General features: G+C 45.7%; 1 protein-coding gene across 2 annotated transcripts in view; it reads right to left on the reverse strand.

Annotated features, from left to right (window-relative positions):
- Positions 1-17,638, reverse strand: part of RARS2 (arginyl-tRNA synthetase 2, mitochondrial) — a 61,266-nt gene that overhangs the window by 26,098 nt on the left and 17,530 nt on the right. For both annotated transcript variants that reach the window (XM_019537721.1, XM_019537722.1), the window contains 4 exons: positions 16,480-16,577; positions 13,722-13,777; positions 12,449-12,532; positions 7,520-7,596 (listed from right to left, as the gene is read on the reverse strand). In XM_019537721.1, the coding sequence (XP_019393266.1) occupies positions 7,520-7,596; positions 12,449-12,532; positions 13,722-13,777; positions 16,480-16,577 (315 nt within the window). The remainder of the gene's footprint in view (positions 1-7,519; positions 7,597-12,448; positions 12,533-13,721; positions 13,778-16,479; positions 16,578-17,638) is intronic.

The following is a 17,638-nucleotide window of genomic DNA, read 5'->3' on the forward strand; positions in this document are numbered from 1 at the left end:
CCAAACCAACCTCCAACACGCACACAATCGTAACTGTGCAACATGATAAGTTTAGCCAAAATATCCTGCTGGTTGATTTAGCCTGTGACAAAGCTCTCAAATTAAACATTCTTGAACTTTTTCTCTTCCCTACATTTCTTATAAATTTCTGGGTTATCAGTTAACCAGATGGTACCAGTGATGATCCTAAAGCTTGAGAGCAGATTGAGGTTGTGGCAACTCAGTTGCAGATAAAGAAAAAGTTAATACTTCCTTTGAAAGAGCCTAACTGAACAGTTTCTTCCTTCTTGCAAATGATTTTGTTAAGCCAGAATATTTGCAGTTAAAATCCTGTGTCAATATTTGATACAGATCAGATGCATAATGAAACAGTTATAGTAGGCAGAAATAGGGAATAGTTGAAATCTATTTATTGGTCTCACTAGCTAAGTACAGACATTCAGGGACATTAGGGGGAAGTTAAATTGGATCAGAATGGCTGCCCAATATCAGATAAATCTGGATGTGGGGGCTAGCGGGGGGGGAAGGGGGTTGAGGGTCCAGCAGGCTGGAGGGGATTGGGGGATCTGTCAGGGGGTGTGGGGGAGGCATGACCCATAAGGGAGGGCCAGTGCGAACTGGGGATGGGGTGCGAGGGCACAACCCGCAGGTGGGGTGGGTGGGGCAGGCGCAACCTGCGAGGGGTGGGGGAGCAGGTGCCACCCACGGTTGAAGTGGGAGGGGCCAGCACAACCCACCAGTGGGTTGGGAGGGCAGGCATGACTTGCGGATTGGTTAGGGTCCCCCCCAGCAAGCCTACACCCCCATACCGCCTGCCCCTTCCCCCACTGGGACCTACACAGTTGGCTCTGACAGTGAGAAATGCTAATAAAAGCAGCTGCACCCAGAGCAGCTTATGGAATAGGGGTTGAAAGGGCTGGTGGAGGGAGAGGGGGGAGCAAGGGTTGGTGAGGGTGGGAATAAAAATTAGCCCAGTGCTGGGGTGGCAGTGAAAAGAGCAGCCCTGGGGCTGCACAGGAAAAGTGTACAGAAGTTCCAAGCACTGGGTTGACCTAAACTGAGTAAGTTTGATACTACACAGATCCAGGTTTCTCTTAAACTATGCTCTGCAATTTTTAGAGCAGTTTGCATGCATAAAACTTCTGTACAGTTACTTTGAAAACTACTTCATTAGAAACTACCACATGTACCCTGAATGCTTCCCTCTGTGAATTGTGAAGGTGAACTGGGGCTATCTAACCATAAGCCTAGGTTTTTAATTTATTAATCAATTCAGTGAAAGGAATAATCTACCCAAGCAGTTACTTTGTCAAAGAAGAAGATCAGGTTTGTTTGACATGATTTGTTTTCTATAAATGCATGCTGGCTGCTTGTGATCAACCTTTCCTCCTGAAGATACCTGCAAACAGTGTTCCTTAGGACATACTCCAGTAACTTCCTAGGTATTAAGGTGAGGCTAACCAGTCCACAGTTCCTCAGGTCCTCCTTTTTTACTTTTTTAAAGAAGGGCAGTACATTGGCCTTTTCCCAGTCCTCTGGTACCTAGCCCACCTCCCATGACTTCATGAATGTCATTGCCAAGGGCTCAGAAATCTCCCCTGCCAGTTCCTCCAGTCCCCTGGGACGAAGTTCATCCAGCTCTGCTGTTTTGAATTCATTCAGCCCCAGCAAAAGCTCATTGACACTCTCTCTTGTTATCTCCTCCCTCAGCTTGCCCCCTTCCTTATCCAGATAATCCTTACTAGGTGTACGGCTGCAGTTTAATCATTTTGTGAAGACTGAGCTGTTGAGATCATCTGCCTCCTTTGAATCTCTTGTTAGGAGATCCCCTTGGCTTGTTAACAAAGGACCCACAGCTTCCCCTGCCCTCCTTTTCTGACCAACATACTTAAAGAACCTCTTTTTGCTGTCCTTAACCTCCTTTGCCAGGTGCAGCTCAATTCTCTATTTTTGCCTTTGTGAAGATTTTGTCCCTGCAGGTTCTTCCTATTGCCTGGTATGAGTCCTTGGTGATCTGACCATTCTTCCATTGCCTGTATGCATTCCTGTTCCATTCAAGGCATTTGAGAATCTCTTTGTGCAGCCACATTGGTCTCTTACCATCCTTTTCGTGCTTCCATTATGTCAGGACAGTTTCTTGTTGGCCTTCCAATACTGTGCCCTCCAGAAGCTCCCAGCCCTCCTGGGCACCTTTATCCTTCGCTCTATCCTCCCACGACAACATGAGTATTAGCTCGAGTCAGATGAAATCTGTGTTTTTGAAATCTAGTGTCCTAATTTTGCTGACCTCACACTTTCCCCATCTCAGGATCCAAAATTCAATCCAACTGTGATTGCTCCCCCCCAAGCTATCCATCACCTTCACATCCTCCACCAGTTCTTTCCTGTTGGTTAGTTCAAAATCCAAGACAGATGATCCCCTACTTGTATCCTTCACTTTCTGGAACATAAAAGTTGTCCTCCACACAAGTTAGGAACCAGCTTGACATTTTATGTTTGGCCTCGTTCTTCCGGCAGATGTCCGGAAAATTGAAGTGTCCCATCAGTACCATCCCATGGTTTTTGAGTAGATTTGTCACCTGCTTGAAGAATGCTACATCCACACCTCCTCTTCCTCATTTGGTGGCCTATAACAAATTTCCACCATTATATCGGTGCTGTATCTTTTATCTTTGTTCTTCATCAAAATGCATTCTGCTTTGCTGTCTTCTTTCTTCCTGTATCAGGGAACAAATGTATGCGTTTTTGACATGCAATGCAACATTGTCACTTTTTCTCCCAACCCTGTCCTTCCAAAACAGAGCATAGCCTTCAATGTTGACATTCCAGTCATACCACACATACCACCAGTTCTCTGTGATGCCAATCAGATCACAGTTCTTTTCACAGGCTGCAGCTTCCAGCTCATCTTCTTTATTCCCCATTCTTCTTGCATTTGTGTACATGCATCAGACATATTTTGCATTTTGACCTACTTGCTTTCCTTTTGCTCCACTTGTTGCAGTCCTGGAGCTATCTGGCCCAGAGTTAACTTGTTTCTTCAAGTCCTTTCCTCTCTGGACTGTGCGCTCTGTTGCTGGAGGGTTTTGATCACCACCCCCATGAAACCTAATTAAGCCCTCCTTACTAGGTAAGCCAGATGACACTCAAAGAGGACCCGAAGTCCTGTTCTTGTTGATAGCAGCCCTCCTCCCAAGAACATCCACCCCTTGTCAAAGAAGTTGAAGCCTTTACATTGCCACCACTGTCTCAGCTATGCGTTAACTTCCAGGATACCATGGCCTCTGCCTGGACCCTTGCCTTCCATGGAAAGAATTGATGAGAACACCATTTGTGCTCCAAACATCTTGATTCTCCTGCCAAGAGGCTCCCAGGCACTTCTGATCTGCTCAATGTCAGTCTTGGCAGTATCTTTGGTGCCTACGTGGACAAGCAGGAAGGCTTAATGGTCTGAAGGATGGATGAGCTCTGGCAGTCTCTCTGTAATGTCCTGAATTCAGGTTCCAGGCAGGCAGGATACTTCCTGGGCCCCCAAATCTGGATGACAAATTGGTGCCAATGCTCCCTGCAGAGGGTAGTCACCAACCACCACCACTCCTCTTTCTTCTTGGTGCAGTGGCCCTAGGGCCCCTATTTTTGGGCCTGGCACTTCCTGTTCCCTAGGCTGCTGACTCCTCTGCCTCATGCCTACAGATTGTTCTCTCTTCTGTCTTTTCTTCAGGAGTTCCACCACAGAGTGCTTGAAAATGGTTGCTTACTTCAAATCTGGTGCTCTTTAATTCTGGATACCCTCCTTCTTCAAGTAGGCACATGCTGCCACTTCTCATTGCCCTTTGGTGTTCCCAGTACCAGCTTCTCATAACTCTTACCCAAGCAATCTTCCATGATTCCTGATGTAATACAGCATGGATACCTGTGCTTCCAGTCTTTGAATCTTCTCCTTCAGGCCACACCCAGCTTTACACTTGGTGCAGATGAAGTGCTCCTGACCATCTAGGAGGAACACAAACATAATACATCCCACACAGGTCACAACAGCTGATCCAGCCTCCATTTGTCCCTCCTTTGCTCCAGCATACACCTATGCTGTAAGGAAAAAAAAGACGAGGGGCAGGGGAGCAGGAAAAAAAACACACCACAAGAACCTACACACCAACACCCACACCAGGGTCCTTGCACATGCTCACAAGCACAATCTCCCGCACCCTGGCTCCCTCTTCGGGGGGAATTTCCTAGGCCAGTGGTTTTCATTATTTGCAGACCCCTAAAAAATTTTGAGTGGAGGTGCAGACTCCTTTGAATGGTCAGTTTGGGTATTCACATACTTTTGATGGATCATAGTCACCTTTTGAGGACCCCTTAGACAAAGACCGCAGACCCCCAAGGTGGTTAAAAACCACCACCCTAGGCAAAATCTTTTCTGTTTGCTTCTCTCTAAGTTTGCAGGGGGATTGGGGGGAGGGCATGGTGGTGCCTTTTCATAGGGCTGCCCCTGGCTCCACCCTTCAGTTACCTAAATTAGCCTCACCTGGAGTAAGCGTTGTCACTCAGTCACTCCAGAGGTGGGAAGAAGAGACAGAGATGAAGAGAAGCAAACACACAACACAGGAGAGAAGCAAATATACCACACCAGACAGTAGGCAAACACTTTAGCACAGGAGTGGGCAATAATTTGGACCCTCAGGCCACACGGGGAGTTTTGGGGAGCTGTTATAAGCTGGGTCAGCATCCCCCCCTGCCCGTGCAATAGCTTACCAAACCTCCCTATGTGGGATGGGACTGTGGGCAGGAGGGGAGCTAGCATGGATGTGGGTGGGCTGGCATGGGCACTGATGGCGGCAGTAGCGGGGAGCAGCCACAGAGCAGCTCCAGCATGGGTTCTAGGTCCTGCTTTTTCCCTGCTGCCACCACTCACTGTGGCTGAGGCGAGTGGGTCCAAAGTGGGTGACCCCCTTCGCAGGGCAGGCTGAGGATTGGGCCCTGCCCACATGGGCCCCAAAAAGGGGCTGGAGCTGGAGTCCATGAAGGTCCATTGGGACCCATGTGGGCAGGGCCCGAGCCCTGGGCTAAGCGCACAGCCCTGGCACTGGCTTACCTAGCGCAAGGGTTTGGGGCCCCTGCAGCACCCTCTACCCCGCTGCCACTGCCTCTAGTGCTGTCTCTGGGCTGCCCCAGCCCCCACTTGCCTTGCAGAGCAGTGCAGAGCAGCCACAGGGCAGCTCTGGCGTAGGCTCTGGGTCCTCTTTTTCTGGCCACTGTCACCATGGCTGGGACAGGCAGGTCTGGAGTAGGCAGTGCAGGGACCCTGTCCCCCTGCATAGGGCAGGCTGGGGCTAGGGCCAGAGCTGTGCACTCAGTTGGGGATTTGGGCCCTGCCTGTGCGGGTCTTGGCTCGTCTCCATGGGGCTAGGGCCAGCAGCGGTGGCAGTCAGAAGAAGCCATTTCCAGGAAATGGAGTCCAGCCACACAGCCCCCTCCCCAGGCTCACTGCGTGTCTAGGGGCAGCGGGATGTGCCATGGGCCAGACAGGACTGAGGGATCTGCTGCGGGCCATATTTTGCTCACCCCATATTTTGCTCTAGTACTGATCAGCCACCTTAAGTCACTATCACAGAGAAAAGCCTTTTAAGGCAGTCCCACACCTGAGCTGCTTATCTCAGAGGAACTGCTCTCTGCGTAATGCCCTCTCTTCCCACTGGGGTGCTTTTTATATGGGTACCTAGCCAAATTTCACCCCTCAATTACCTGAACTAGCTTTACATAGAGTAAGCTCTGTCACTCAGTCACCCCAAAGGGGAGAAAGAAAAGAGAGATAAAGAAAAGAAAGAGAGAAAAGCAAATGGGAAAAAGGGAAAATAAAATCCAGAAAGCTTAACCACTGTGTATAATCCTGCAGAAAAGTACAATTTCTAGTTGTCCAAGTCCAGAATCTATCAATTATACTGAAAAAGCCCAAGGAAAAAATAAACGTGGATTGTTAAAGGACAGAAAGGTGAATACCTTGGAAACTAGAAGCCATTATTTTCCTGTACAAGCAATGTGCATATAATACATAATAGGTAGAATGCAAAACACCTTAGCACACTTGTGACTGAGCCAGTAATTGGATTTATTTGAAGCTATCATCCTATGACATAACGACCAGTTAACAGCCTACAGTACCAGTGTTACAAACAACCACCAAGTTCACCCTAACGCACAGCAAAGTGTTGTTCAAGCTTTGTATTACAGCTCACACTCTGTAGCAATTTTATCTTACTGTACAGGAATCATTGCTGAAAAGCCTCATAACATTTGCTATATTTACCTTTAAAAAGAGGGACCTGGAACATTTTACAATTCAGAAATTTTCATCTGCACATCTCCAAAGCAAGAGCTGGAATCATTCTCTAAAGCCCCATAAATCTACATTCTCCTGTTTCTAGTAGCTGACAGAGACAGGCTACCAGACTGTATTAAAAGAGTTCACTGGGGGTCTCTGGTCTTTGCATATAAATGCGATCAATAGCAATGGCCTCTTTTATAAATTTGGGGAGTAAAGATCAAAAGCTAGTTCATATATGAAACAGGTTTGAGAAGAATGAATCAAAATCCTAAATATATTTATCTAAACCAGCAAGAGATTTGGGAAAATGCTAAAGAATCACACATATGTGAGCCCATTGTGCAATTAGCAGACCAGATTAATTTTTTGGTGCAGTGAAAAACAATCTGCATCTCTCCGTACTAACTTGCCCATTCAGTCCAAGAACTGCATTTTCGCACAAGGAAAAGCTTCAGCCTTGTCCAGCAAGGGATGCATACTATTTCTACTACTAGAAGCTACCTATTAGATTCTGAATCAAGTTCACTTTCAGAATCTTAATGAAAGCAAAATCCAACCAAAAGAGCATTCTGAAAACATGCATTGTAATAAATCACCCTTTCAGCATGTTTATTAGGTTGGGCCGCATTCAGATTTCAAGATCTTTTTAAGATCCTTTTCCCCTACCTTCAGGTTGTAGCTGAAGGTGTAACTGACAGATCACAATAGAAAATGTATGACTATTATAATATTCTGTTTTGTATCTATATACAAATGAAAACTACAACATTCACACATTTTAAATATTAAAACTTAGCACTGCAGTATAGACACACCCTGAAACAGTGTGAAAATTCTGTTGTTTAAATTACATTGTATTTTATATATCAATATCAATCAAGCCATCTACTTAGCTGAGATATACATGATGTAATATAACTTAAGGAACAGAAACTGAATTCACTAAATGCAATGTAAATTGAATGTAGATGTTGATATCCAAAACAATGTAATTTAAATAAAAGAAATGTCTAAGCAGTCTATTTCAGGGTACGTCTACAATGCAGTACTAAATTACTCAAGCTGTTTTAACCCACCTAGCCAGATTAAGCTATCTAGGTTCTCTCTACATGTTGTATAGCAATGGCTTATGACAAATATTTTTGTACAGTTGCATAACACTGGTGTACCTTCAAATACAGTTATCTGACTTACCTCAAAGAGGTGCTGTAAAGCAGTGGATTTTAGCTTTTCTTCACTGCCAAACTGTTGGAAACCGGCTCCCAGTAAGCCTAAAGTAAGTGATGAAATGAGATGTTAAGAAACCAGTCCAGTGTGTTTTATGTTGATTAAATACTCTGTATGAAACAATGCTAAGATACAGATTTAAAGTGTGAAAGTAAAACACGGCAGCATGTTTAAAAAGCATAACTTTCTGCCACAGAATAAACCAACACTATTTCAAGGCTCTAAAAACTATTAGTTACCAGAAACTGGTGTGAAAGACTGTAGTAACCTTTCTGTCAAGGAGTCTCTTCCAATACCAAAAACCATCAAGACTCCACTGTTCACATCAGCCTTTGGTGAAGGGCATCTGATGAACGTGAAGCCCTCTCTGCATTCCCACAGTAATGCCATAACTGCCCCAAACTACACCCTTCATTAGAATCAGAGGCACTGCAAGGGGCTTATTATCCACTGCTCTACTGAACTTTTTCTCTTTTGGGTCTCTCTCTCCAGCAGATCTCACCAAACTATTAACATTCTCAGGGTTCTGAAAAGCCACAGGGAAACTGATTAGATTCTTGCTAGTTTTTATGAGAGGTGCACCAATACATCAGTCCCACATCAGATCAGCACCACTGTAAGGAAAACTGACTGTATCAGCAATCGGCTTTGCCACTGATAAACGCCCCGTGCATGCAGGCAGCTAAACACAGCATGCAGTTGGCTAGGAGAGCAGCCTGGCTGCATGGACAGCAGCTGGGTCAGGCTGGTAGGTCTGTTGTGAGGGAAGCGACAGGGGTGGGGTGGGGGTCAGGCAGATCGAGGCCCTCGTGGTAAGGGAGGGAGCGGGGCACGGGCAGGTGCTGCCCAGCCAAGGCGGAGCCAGGAGTGGCTCGTCCAGGCGGATGCAGGAAGGAGGTGGTGACTCCTGCTGCTGCACGGACCCCGGGAGGGCACGGGGGATGTGTGCCTCTGGATCTGTGCATGGGGTGCGCTGCAGGCTGGGGTGGCACCAGGCTCTTCCCTGTGGGGGGCTGGGCTGGGCTGCACTCGGGGCAGGTGGCAGCGGTGCTGGCAGGGAGCTACAGCGAATTTTGGGGTGGCTGCAGCCCCCACCGTAACCCCGCTCCCAGTACCACTGCTGCCTGCCCTGAGCCTTCCCCGCTGGGAAGACCCCAGTGCTGCCCTGGCCCCAGCCTGCAGTGGCAGCCCACCCCACCCTGCAGATCCAGGGCACATGCCCCTCATTGCCATTCTAGGGTGCACATAGTGGCAGGAGACCCCTCTTTTCCCCACGCCCCACCCAATGAGCCACTCATGGCTCCATCCCACATTCTGTTTGGCTGTACAGCACCTGTCCCTGCCCCAGCCCCACTCCCACCCTCACAGAAGGGACCTCAATCTGTCCCCCTCCACACCCCTTCCCCCACAACAGACTTACCAGCTGTATGCCTCACTCCAAGCTGTTGTGCTGCATATCAGAACTGGACTGCTATTGGCCAATATGACTCATTAAAAGCTGGTCATCAGTATCAGCCCAAAAATTCTCTATCAGCACATCAATAGTTTTCATTATATTGCAACTCAGGAGAAAAACAACCTGCAGCAGGCTCACTGAAGCTTCTGTGAAATTATAGAATCATACAAAATTAGGGTCATCTAGTCCAACCCCCTGCTCAAAGCAGGACCATCCCCAACTAGATCATTCCAGCCAGGGCTTTGTCAAGCGGGGCCTTAAAAACCTCCAGGGATGGAGGTTCCATCACCTTTGTCAAGGACACCAGCCCATATTTGCTTCCAAGCAATATGCCACAGCTGTTCTGCACTGTTTAGGTAATAGACAGCTATCGCAAATTTCACTGAATCAGCCCAGTTAGTCAGTTTTACTTCTGTTCTGTGGCATGAGAGCAGTACACAGCAGATCCAGCACACCACTGAACCTTGGCATTCTTTTTTTTTTTTTTAAATGAATGCTTCCATCCTACAGAAGTTGAGAGCACAAAGGTTCTGCCTAATGTCAGTAAAAGCAAGGACATGAGACCACTCAACGTGCCAGGTATTGGGAAATACGTAGCTTGGGGCAGCTACATCCAAGTGAGCATTCACCTTTGTGGAGCACCAGTCAGTACTTCCACTTCTACCACCTCAAGAGGATTCTACTAGGGGAAGACATCTATAAACCATAGCCAGGGCTCCACAGAAGCTGCCTGAGGAAGGCTATCCAGTGACAGGATAGCTCCATGGTTATGCTTCCTGCCTTGGCAGTGCTAACCAGATTAAGGACATGAGAAGCTTTGACAGAGCAAGGTTTGGGCGATGTAATTCACTGGTAGAATCCTACTTCCAGGAAGACTTCCTGCTGCATGCTGATATTTGCAATTTCTTTTTATTTCAACCATAGCTGGTTTGGCTTTAGAACTGCCCAAAGATCATCTGAGGGCTGAGGCAATTCAAGTATTTTTGTCCAGTCACCTAGCCCAATGCTCTGCAGCCGCCTAGGTGGTCTAGGGTTGATTTTAAATCTTTGTCTTCTATCTGAGTTCCTTCCAGCCTTGCTAACAGAAGACTAGGACTGCTGTGAAGACAGCATACAGCCCTCAGTAAGGATGGATCACTCCAGTGGCAAATTAAGAAGCATCTTTAAAGGACGTCCTATCCAGCTCCTGTGGGGGGTACAGGGAATGCAGGTCCTAGGAGGAGTTTAATAAGGGAAGCAACACAATATCCAGAGACAAAATAAAGTAGGTGTAATCCTATTTAAATTCAGATTTTTATTAAAAGCAGTCTCTGAGCTGAAAGCTTGTCTGCCAAGTTTCAGCAGGATGCAATTTAACAGGCCAAGTTATAAAACTTTTGACCCCAGTAGTTACAATAGAACTGCCGACAGATCATTAACTATAGTGGTGCTTTTGAGAAGAACCATTACTACAACATTTTTTAACTATAATTTTGCAAACCATGTTCACATCTTGTATAAAATTGTTAAATACCTAAATGGAACTGGCTGATATAAATAGAGCATTTGTTTTATAAGGGATAGTTAACTAGTAGCTCAAACACATGACTATCAGCCGTGCTTTGGACAGCAGATTCATATGTAGACAACATGCTTTCCCATAACCTTGCCTGAGAGTGACAAGTGTATGGCAGCATACAGTGTCTCTATTATTGAAAGCTCCAAGCAGGATTCTGTGATGATACCATACTTCTCAAAGTATAGATCAGCACAACAGGGAAAAACCTTCTCAGTTGGGTTTTACTTTGCTAATAAAACCTCATTGCAATGTTCACTGTAAAAAAAATGTACAGCAAAGTCATATAAAAGAGACACAAATAAAGTGAAACACACAACTATGGAGTCAATCTAATTTTAAGCCAACTCCTTAGACAAGTTTCCCTCCTTAAACGCCTTGGATAAAAACCCTGAATTCACTGCAATCCGCAGCAAAATTCCCCATGACTTTAGTGAAATAGGCAGAGATGATCCTAGCAGGATGCAGGGCCCCGGGGCAAATCAGCCTGTGCAGGGCCCAGACGCAAAGAAGGCAGTGTGGCTGACAGGGTGGGGGGCTGGCAAGTGCCCAGACGCAGAGCTGGCAGTGAGGACCACACGGAGTTAACAGCACTAGGCAGCCCCTGCAGAAGGGGCCGCAGCCAGTTCACCTGGTTTTGTGGGGCCCCCAAAGCATGGGACCTGAAGCGGTCGCCCCAATTCACCTCCCCCAGGTTGGCCCTGGAAATAGGAACTGGCCCCAGGGAAAACTGGTTGAAATATTTTGAGAAAAGGAAAAAAGCAACAAAAGAATATTTTAAGTAGCATGAAAATTTGATTAAGGTGCCTTTCTAAACTGCCTTGAGAAAAGTAGCCCTGGTACAAGTTTTCCCCCATTCATGTTGTATTATAATCCTCACAATGTCTTACTCGCATATCTGAGAAACAATTCCTTTCTCCAGACAAGACAGAGCAGAATTTTGTAGTCTGGATACAGCAGCCAATACAAGTGTACCAACTTCAAAGTTATTAGTACTAGTAAGTTTTTTAAAATTCCTAATATTACGAATAGCTTTATTAAGAAGTTGGAAGTTGGGGGCAAAACTAGATCAAATGAAAAGTGGAGAGCTTTCAAAACAACAGGATTAGAAACTGAAGTTATATATCACTGTGAAGCCTGGAATGAGTTCTGGCCTCCTATGTTAGAAGATAAATATTTGTAGTCAGGGTGGTTTGTATGATAATATCGGAACTCCTAGAACAGTCATTGGTCTGGGAATAAACAGTCACCCATCCTGATCAGCAAAATGTTCTGTCCTTTCTTATTTGATGCGTCTTGCCTTTGGTTTGTTTGTTTTTCATGGAAGCCAGATGAACATACACTCTAATATTCTATGGGAGGCCTCCACATAAGCCCCCTTCTTTCTCCATATGCTTTTTGGATGGCAGCTGTTTGAACATTCCTCTGAGTTTTAACTTTTAGAAGTAATTCTGGAAAACATGGGTTATTTATAAACATCATGAACCTGCACGGAGCTGTACTTTAACAGATCAGTGCCCAAAAGGTTTAGTATGTTAAAGGCTGACTATGGAATAGAAAAGCAAATGCTTCTATTGCACAGACAAATTATTTTACTTTACGGTTATACTGAAATTTATGGCATAAATAAATTAAATTACAACAAGTTCATTCTGCTGCAGTCCTCATACCTGCAAAACTCCTAAAGACGTAGAGATTTTTGCCTGAATAAGGAATGCAGCATCAAATTACAGACGCAACAGATTCTAAATTCTATATCTTGCAATAGTGCATTAACCTGTCTGGTTAGTGATCTTTGTAATAGCTGACCTGAGAGAAAAGCCCTAAGAAATGAAGGTTGTATGCCTAGACTAGGCAATAAAAGAAAAGAAGAAACAAAACATACCAAACTGCATGCCCCAGTCACCAAGGTAATTTATTCTTGTTACTTGATGTCCAAGAGCTTCTTTGAGGTTTGCTATGAAATTCCCTGGTAATCAATTAAAGTTACTATTAATCAAAGCAGCAAGCGGTTTCTCATTTCTCGTTCCTTTTTATTTTCGTTCAATCTGTATTGCCTCTATTAGAAATCCAACCAAATGAACTGCTCTACAGAATTTCTTGAGGAAATTAATCACAGTTAGACGGCAAATCCATTCAAGTATTAACATGCTGAGGTGTAACATTCTTGTGCATCTGGACTGTGTTGTATAGTCTCAGCAAAAGGCAACAAAAACCAGTACTTCGTATTTATAGATTCCTATTCATCCAAACCTTATAGCATGCTTTCCAAGCCCCACTGCATGCTTGCAACACAAACTCCTCTTTTACAGACAGACACACACATGAAAAGGGTAAATGACCATTCAAATTCTCACAGACTGGCAAAAATGAAAAGAATTGAGGGTTCTGTGCTGTAAACACCATGCAGTTTATGAATACAGGACATATCACAGACACAAGGTCTGATGCAAACATATCCTTTGCTGGGACTTTATGCTGTAACATTACTGTTGCAAGAGGATGGGAGGGAAGAAGGATTCACAACTTCACCTGGCTCCTGATCTTGGCTATTCACTGGAATCATGAGAAAAAAAATGTCTATGCCTGTAACTCCCTACACTTCTCTGGTGGGGGCTCAAGCCTTTTAGCTCCTATGCAAGAGTACAAAAGGATACAGCACAACTCAGTCCAGGGATCTTCATTTTTACACTCTCTTAATGCACATAACATTACATTCTTTCATTCTATTTAGTTTATTCCATCACTACCGAATAAATGGTGATCTATGGCAGGAGTGTCAAACTCATCCTGGGTCAGACCCAGACTGCCAGCCTTGCTGAAGACTGGATACAGTTTAGAACATGGGACAGCAGTGGTAGGACTGGTGCCAGTGGCAGTGGGGATGGTGGGACAAGCAGCATCTGCAGCGGGGATAACACTGGGGATGGCAGGACCAGTGGTGGCTGCAGTGGTCACTCCCCCTGCCCATGCCCCCACTGTCTGGTAGCCTCCCAATAGACCGGGAGGCCGGATGAGGCAGCTCCATGGGCTGGATTCATCGTGCAGGCTGTTTGACACCCCAATCTACAGGATTATTTATCAGAATAGTGCTTCTCAGAGTGGTGTGTGAATAGAAAAGAATGAGCTAAGAGACCTCAGGTTAAGTTGGTACTTACCGATTATTGTGGACCGCAAGTGTCCTATGTGAAACTTCTTGGCAATATTGGGTGAACTGCAATGAACAACCACAGGCAACATTCATTCAATATTCAAGCCATAGGCCTGACAGATCACTGCCTCCCCTACTAAACATGCAAAGACTGGCTGTGTTCTTTCCCTGTGCTGAAAAATTTTAACCCCTCCTCCCTCTCTCCCCCCACAACAGACACAGTGACACCCACTCCCATAAAATTCCTGGGCTGAGTTAAAATATGGGCTAGCATCTTGTATCCCAACAGTACCCGAGAGGAAGACATCCAGACAAGCTACCCCATACTAACACCTGCCACCTTGTAATTTGAGACAGTGTTAAAAATAAAACCTAAATAAATAGGTAACAAGGGATTTTGCAGTGGTGTCTTGTATACACTTATGGATTTCTCCCATAGAGACCACTGATCTGCTACCATTTGTCCTCAACTAAACCTCAATGCAAACAACTTATGGGGCCTACACAGCTGACAAGCCCTTCATGAAAATTTTCATGCCACCAGCAAACTTAAGTGTCTATAATCAAGTATTAACTGCTATTTATAATGTCTTCTTGGAAGTCTGAAAACAACTTGCTAACACACAATCAAAATGGTCTTGCTTGCTCCCTAGTTTATAAATCAATTAGCTTGGGTTAAGATAAGCTCGTGATCTGGAAACTCAGACTATCCTTTGATCTGCTAGTTCTCATATGCTCCCTCTGCTGGTAGGGGGACTTGCCGCTGCTCAGAAAAGACTAGGCAAAGAATCAGCTTCTTAAAACGTTTTAGCCAGATTTTTTACAAACTGGAGTTAATTTTTTTTTTTTGTGGAAAAAAAAAATAGATGCTCAAAAATAGCTGTCCAGCTTGGAATTTTAAAAAGCCAGCTGCTTATCTCTGACTTGATGGTATCTATGTTGTTATGTTGCAGAGTAAGTAGCTTGCAAAGAAGCACAAACGAACCAGAAAACTGGAATATAGAACAAATATTCTGAAATTAAGTGACCTTAACTGGGCATCTGGGGCACCTATACATGAGCGCAAAGGCTGCTCTGATGCACTGGAACTCCAGCATGCCAGAGCAGACTCAGTTAATTAAGTCTGCTGGGGGGTGGCAATTGCAGCCTGGGGCTGAGCTATGTTGTCTGCTCCAGCAGAACCAGGTTGGCCCAGCCCCCCTGGTCCACAGTTGGAGCATTATTACTCCAATAATTATTATAGCTGAGAAGGTGGTAGGAAACCTGGCCCTGGAGCACAGCCAAGGTCTGCCAGGTTGGGGTGAGCAGCCCCTCAGGCTTTTGCCTCACTTGCAGCTGGAGCAGGGGAGGGGTGGGTTGCCAGACCCTGGGCCAGGCTGGAAGAAAGAAGCAGGGAGAAAAGGGAGCTTTAAGTCACACCTTGTTATGTATCCACAGATACATCACAAGCAGGACCAAGGAGGTGATCCTCCCCCTCTATGCAACATTGGTCAGGCCGCAGTTGGAGTACTGCATCCAGTTCTGGGCGCCGCACTTCAAGAGGGAATTGAGGACAGCATTGAGAGGGTCCAGAGGAGGGCTACTCGCATGATCAGGGGGCAGCAGGGCAGGCCCTACAAGGAGAGGCTACGGGACCTGAACCTGTTCAGCCTCCACAAGAGAAGGCTCAGAGGGGATCTGGTGGCCGTCCATAAACTTACCAGGGGGATCAGCAGGGAACAAGAGAGTCCCTGTTCCCCTGGGCACTACCAGGACTAACTAGGAATAACAGCCACAAGTTGATTGAGGGTAGGTTCAAACTAGCCACCAGGAAGCACTACTTCACAGTCATGGCAGCTAGGATCTGGACCCAACTTCCAAGGGAAGTGGTGCTCGCTCCTACCATGGGGGTCTTCAAAAGGAGGCTTGATAATCACCTAGCCAGGGTCATTTGACCTCAGCATTCTTTCCTGCCCATGGCAGGGGGTCAGATTTGATGATCTGCTCCGGTCCCTTCCAACCCTACCAACTATGAATTGCCATGGTCTAGCAACCTCCTGCATCTCATGTACCAGTGTCCCCACACTTAAAAATGGTGGCAGGAGTGCTTTATCTGAAGCTTGAACAAGCTTTAGTTCAAGCATCTACGCCAGAATTTTTAAGCATAGGATACACGAGACATGGTGGTGCTTTAATCAGAGCGGCTCTCTGAACTGCTCTAATTAAAGCACTGCCTCCCCACCCCCAGAGCAGGTGTAAAAGTGCCTATAGTTTTTCTAGGGGGGGAGAGGGTAGGTTGTTATTCCAGGAGTGAGTTATGTACCTGGATCTTTATGCCTGCAATTCAGAAGCTAACAGAGATCCAAATGTCTGATCTGCAAGAGTGACCAGGCACGTAAGTATTAAAGTGACCTAAGCTGGAGACTCACAAGGCTCAAGCAGGTGTGGCTGCAGAGCCACACTTAAAAACATTGTAGCCCAGTTAAAAGTGAAAGAGGGACAGCTTTCATTTCTTGATAAAAGAATTAATATAAAAAAGGCTGGTGAACTACATTATTTACCCAATGGGATAATATTCTCACTAAAAGCTGGCTTGAGGCCTGACCTGTCACTCCAAACACCAAATACACTTATCAGTCCCAGGAAAAAGCCACAAATATGATTTATGTTCTACTTCTGCTTAGTCCAATTAAACAACACTGCTGCCCAACACTGCTGCATACAACATGCCTCTCTTATTTAATTACAAGGCATTTTTTGATTTCTGTAAAAGGATTAATACTCACCTAAATTCAACCACTATCTTTCTTTTGGGCAGTGCAGAGAAGAGTTCACTTCTTATTCCATATTCTGAGCCATCGTTAAACACATGCTGCAACACTGTCTAAAAAACAAGGAGGGAAACGGAAGAGAAATTTGCTTCATCAATAGAAAGAGACCAGTAAAGAACATGGTTTTACTAATCACTGAAATTGATCTTGCAGCCTTCAGGATTTACTAGCAACTCTACAGCAGCAGGCACCCACACTCTGCTCAGTGAGATTTTTCAGTTTTTCCTCTCTCTGCATGTAATATAAGGACTTTTGAAATGTACTCTCACATCTATTGTTTCAAAAGCTGAAAGTTCAAGGCATCAGCTGGCAAACCTGTTGATTTTGGTGAAAATGAAAGACAGAAAAACCCAAGTTTATATTAAAATAATTTGGTCACTTAGGACACAATGGCAAAGTACATGACTTCAAAAAGTGTTGTGGCAGGGAAGCTGAGTCACTCCAGGCACATGGTTTGGTAGGGCAGTGAGCTCAGGTATGGGAAGAAGGTTCTCAATCCCACTGCTGCCAGCCTCACTTCAATCAGGTTCTTCCAACCAGGCTGGACACCTAAGATTTTACAAAAAAGAAGTTTTGCAAAAACACTGGTAAAGCCTGATTTTAGCAGAAGCCAGCTTTGTCGGACTGTCAGATATAGAGTTCTGACCAGAGTATACACAGGAAGCAAGACACTCATTGAAGTATACCACTCCGCCTTCTTTAGCAATGAAGTGCTGAATCCTGCAACAAAAGGCTACCCTTTAAAATTAGACCCTAGACCCAATCAAAGGGTCAGAATTAGGGGTGCACCAATAGAGATTTCTGAGGCCATTACCAATGTCTGATTTTTAAGGAGGCATATCAGCCAATACCAATCCAATTTCCAATACAGCATGGACAGCAGCCTCCCTCTGGCAAGTCTGTTGTGGTGCAAGGGGAGGGGAAGGAAGGGCTGTGGGGGTGGAGGGGCAGATCAATGCCCCCCTGCAGTGAGGGAGGGGGCAGGGGTAGCGATGCCCAGCTGGGGTGAGGTGGGGCACTTGTTAGGGTAGAAGGATGGCTCCCGTTGCTACTTACAGCCTGGGAGAGCACAGGGGGGGTGAGGCGTGTGCCCCCCGGATGTGTGCAGGGTGGG

This window comes from Crocodylus porosus, unplaced genomic scaffold (genome assembly GCF_001723895.1).
Source record: "Crocodylus porosus isolate Cpor-Errol unplaced genomic scaffold, CroPor_comp1, whole genome shotgun sequence".
Classification (NCBI taxonomy): domain Eukaryota; kingdom Metazoa; phylum Chordata; order Crocodylia; family Crocodylidae; genus Crocodylus; species Crocodylus porosus.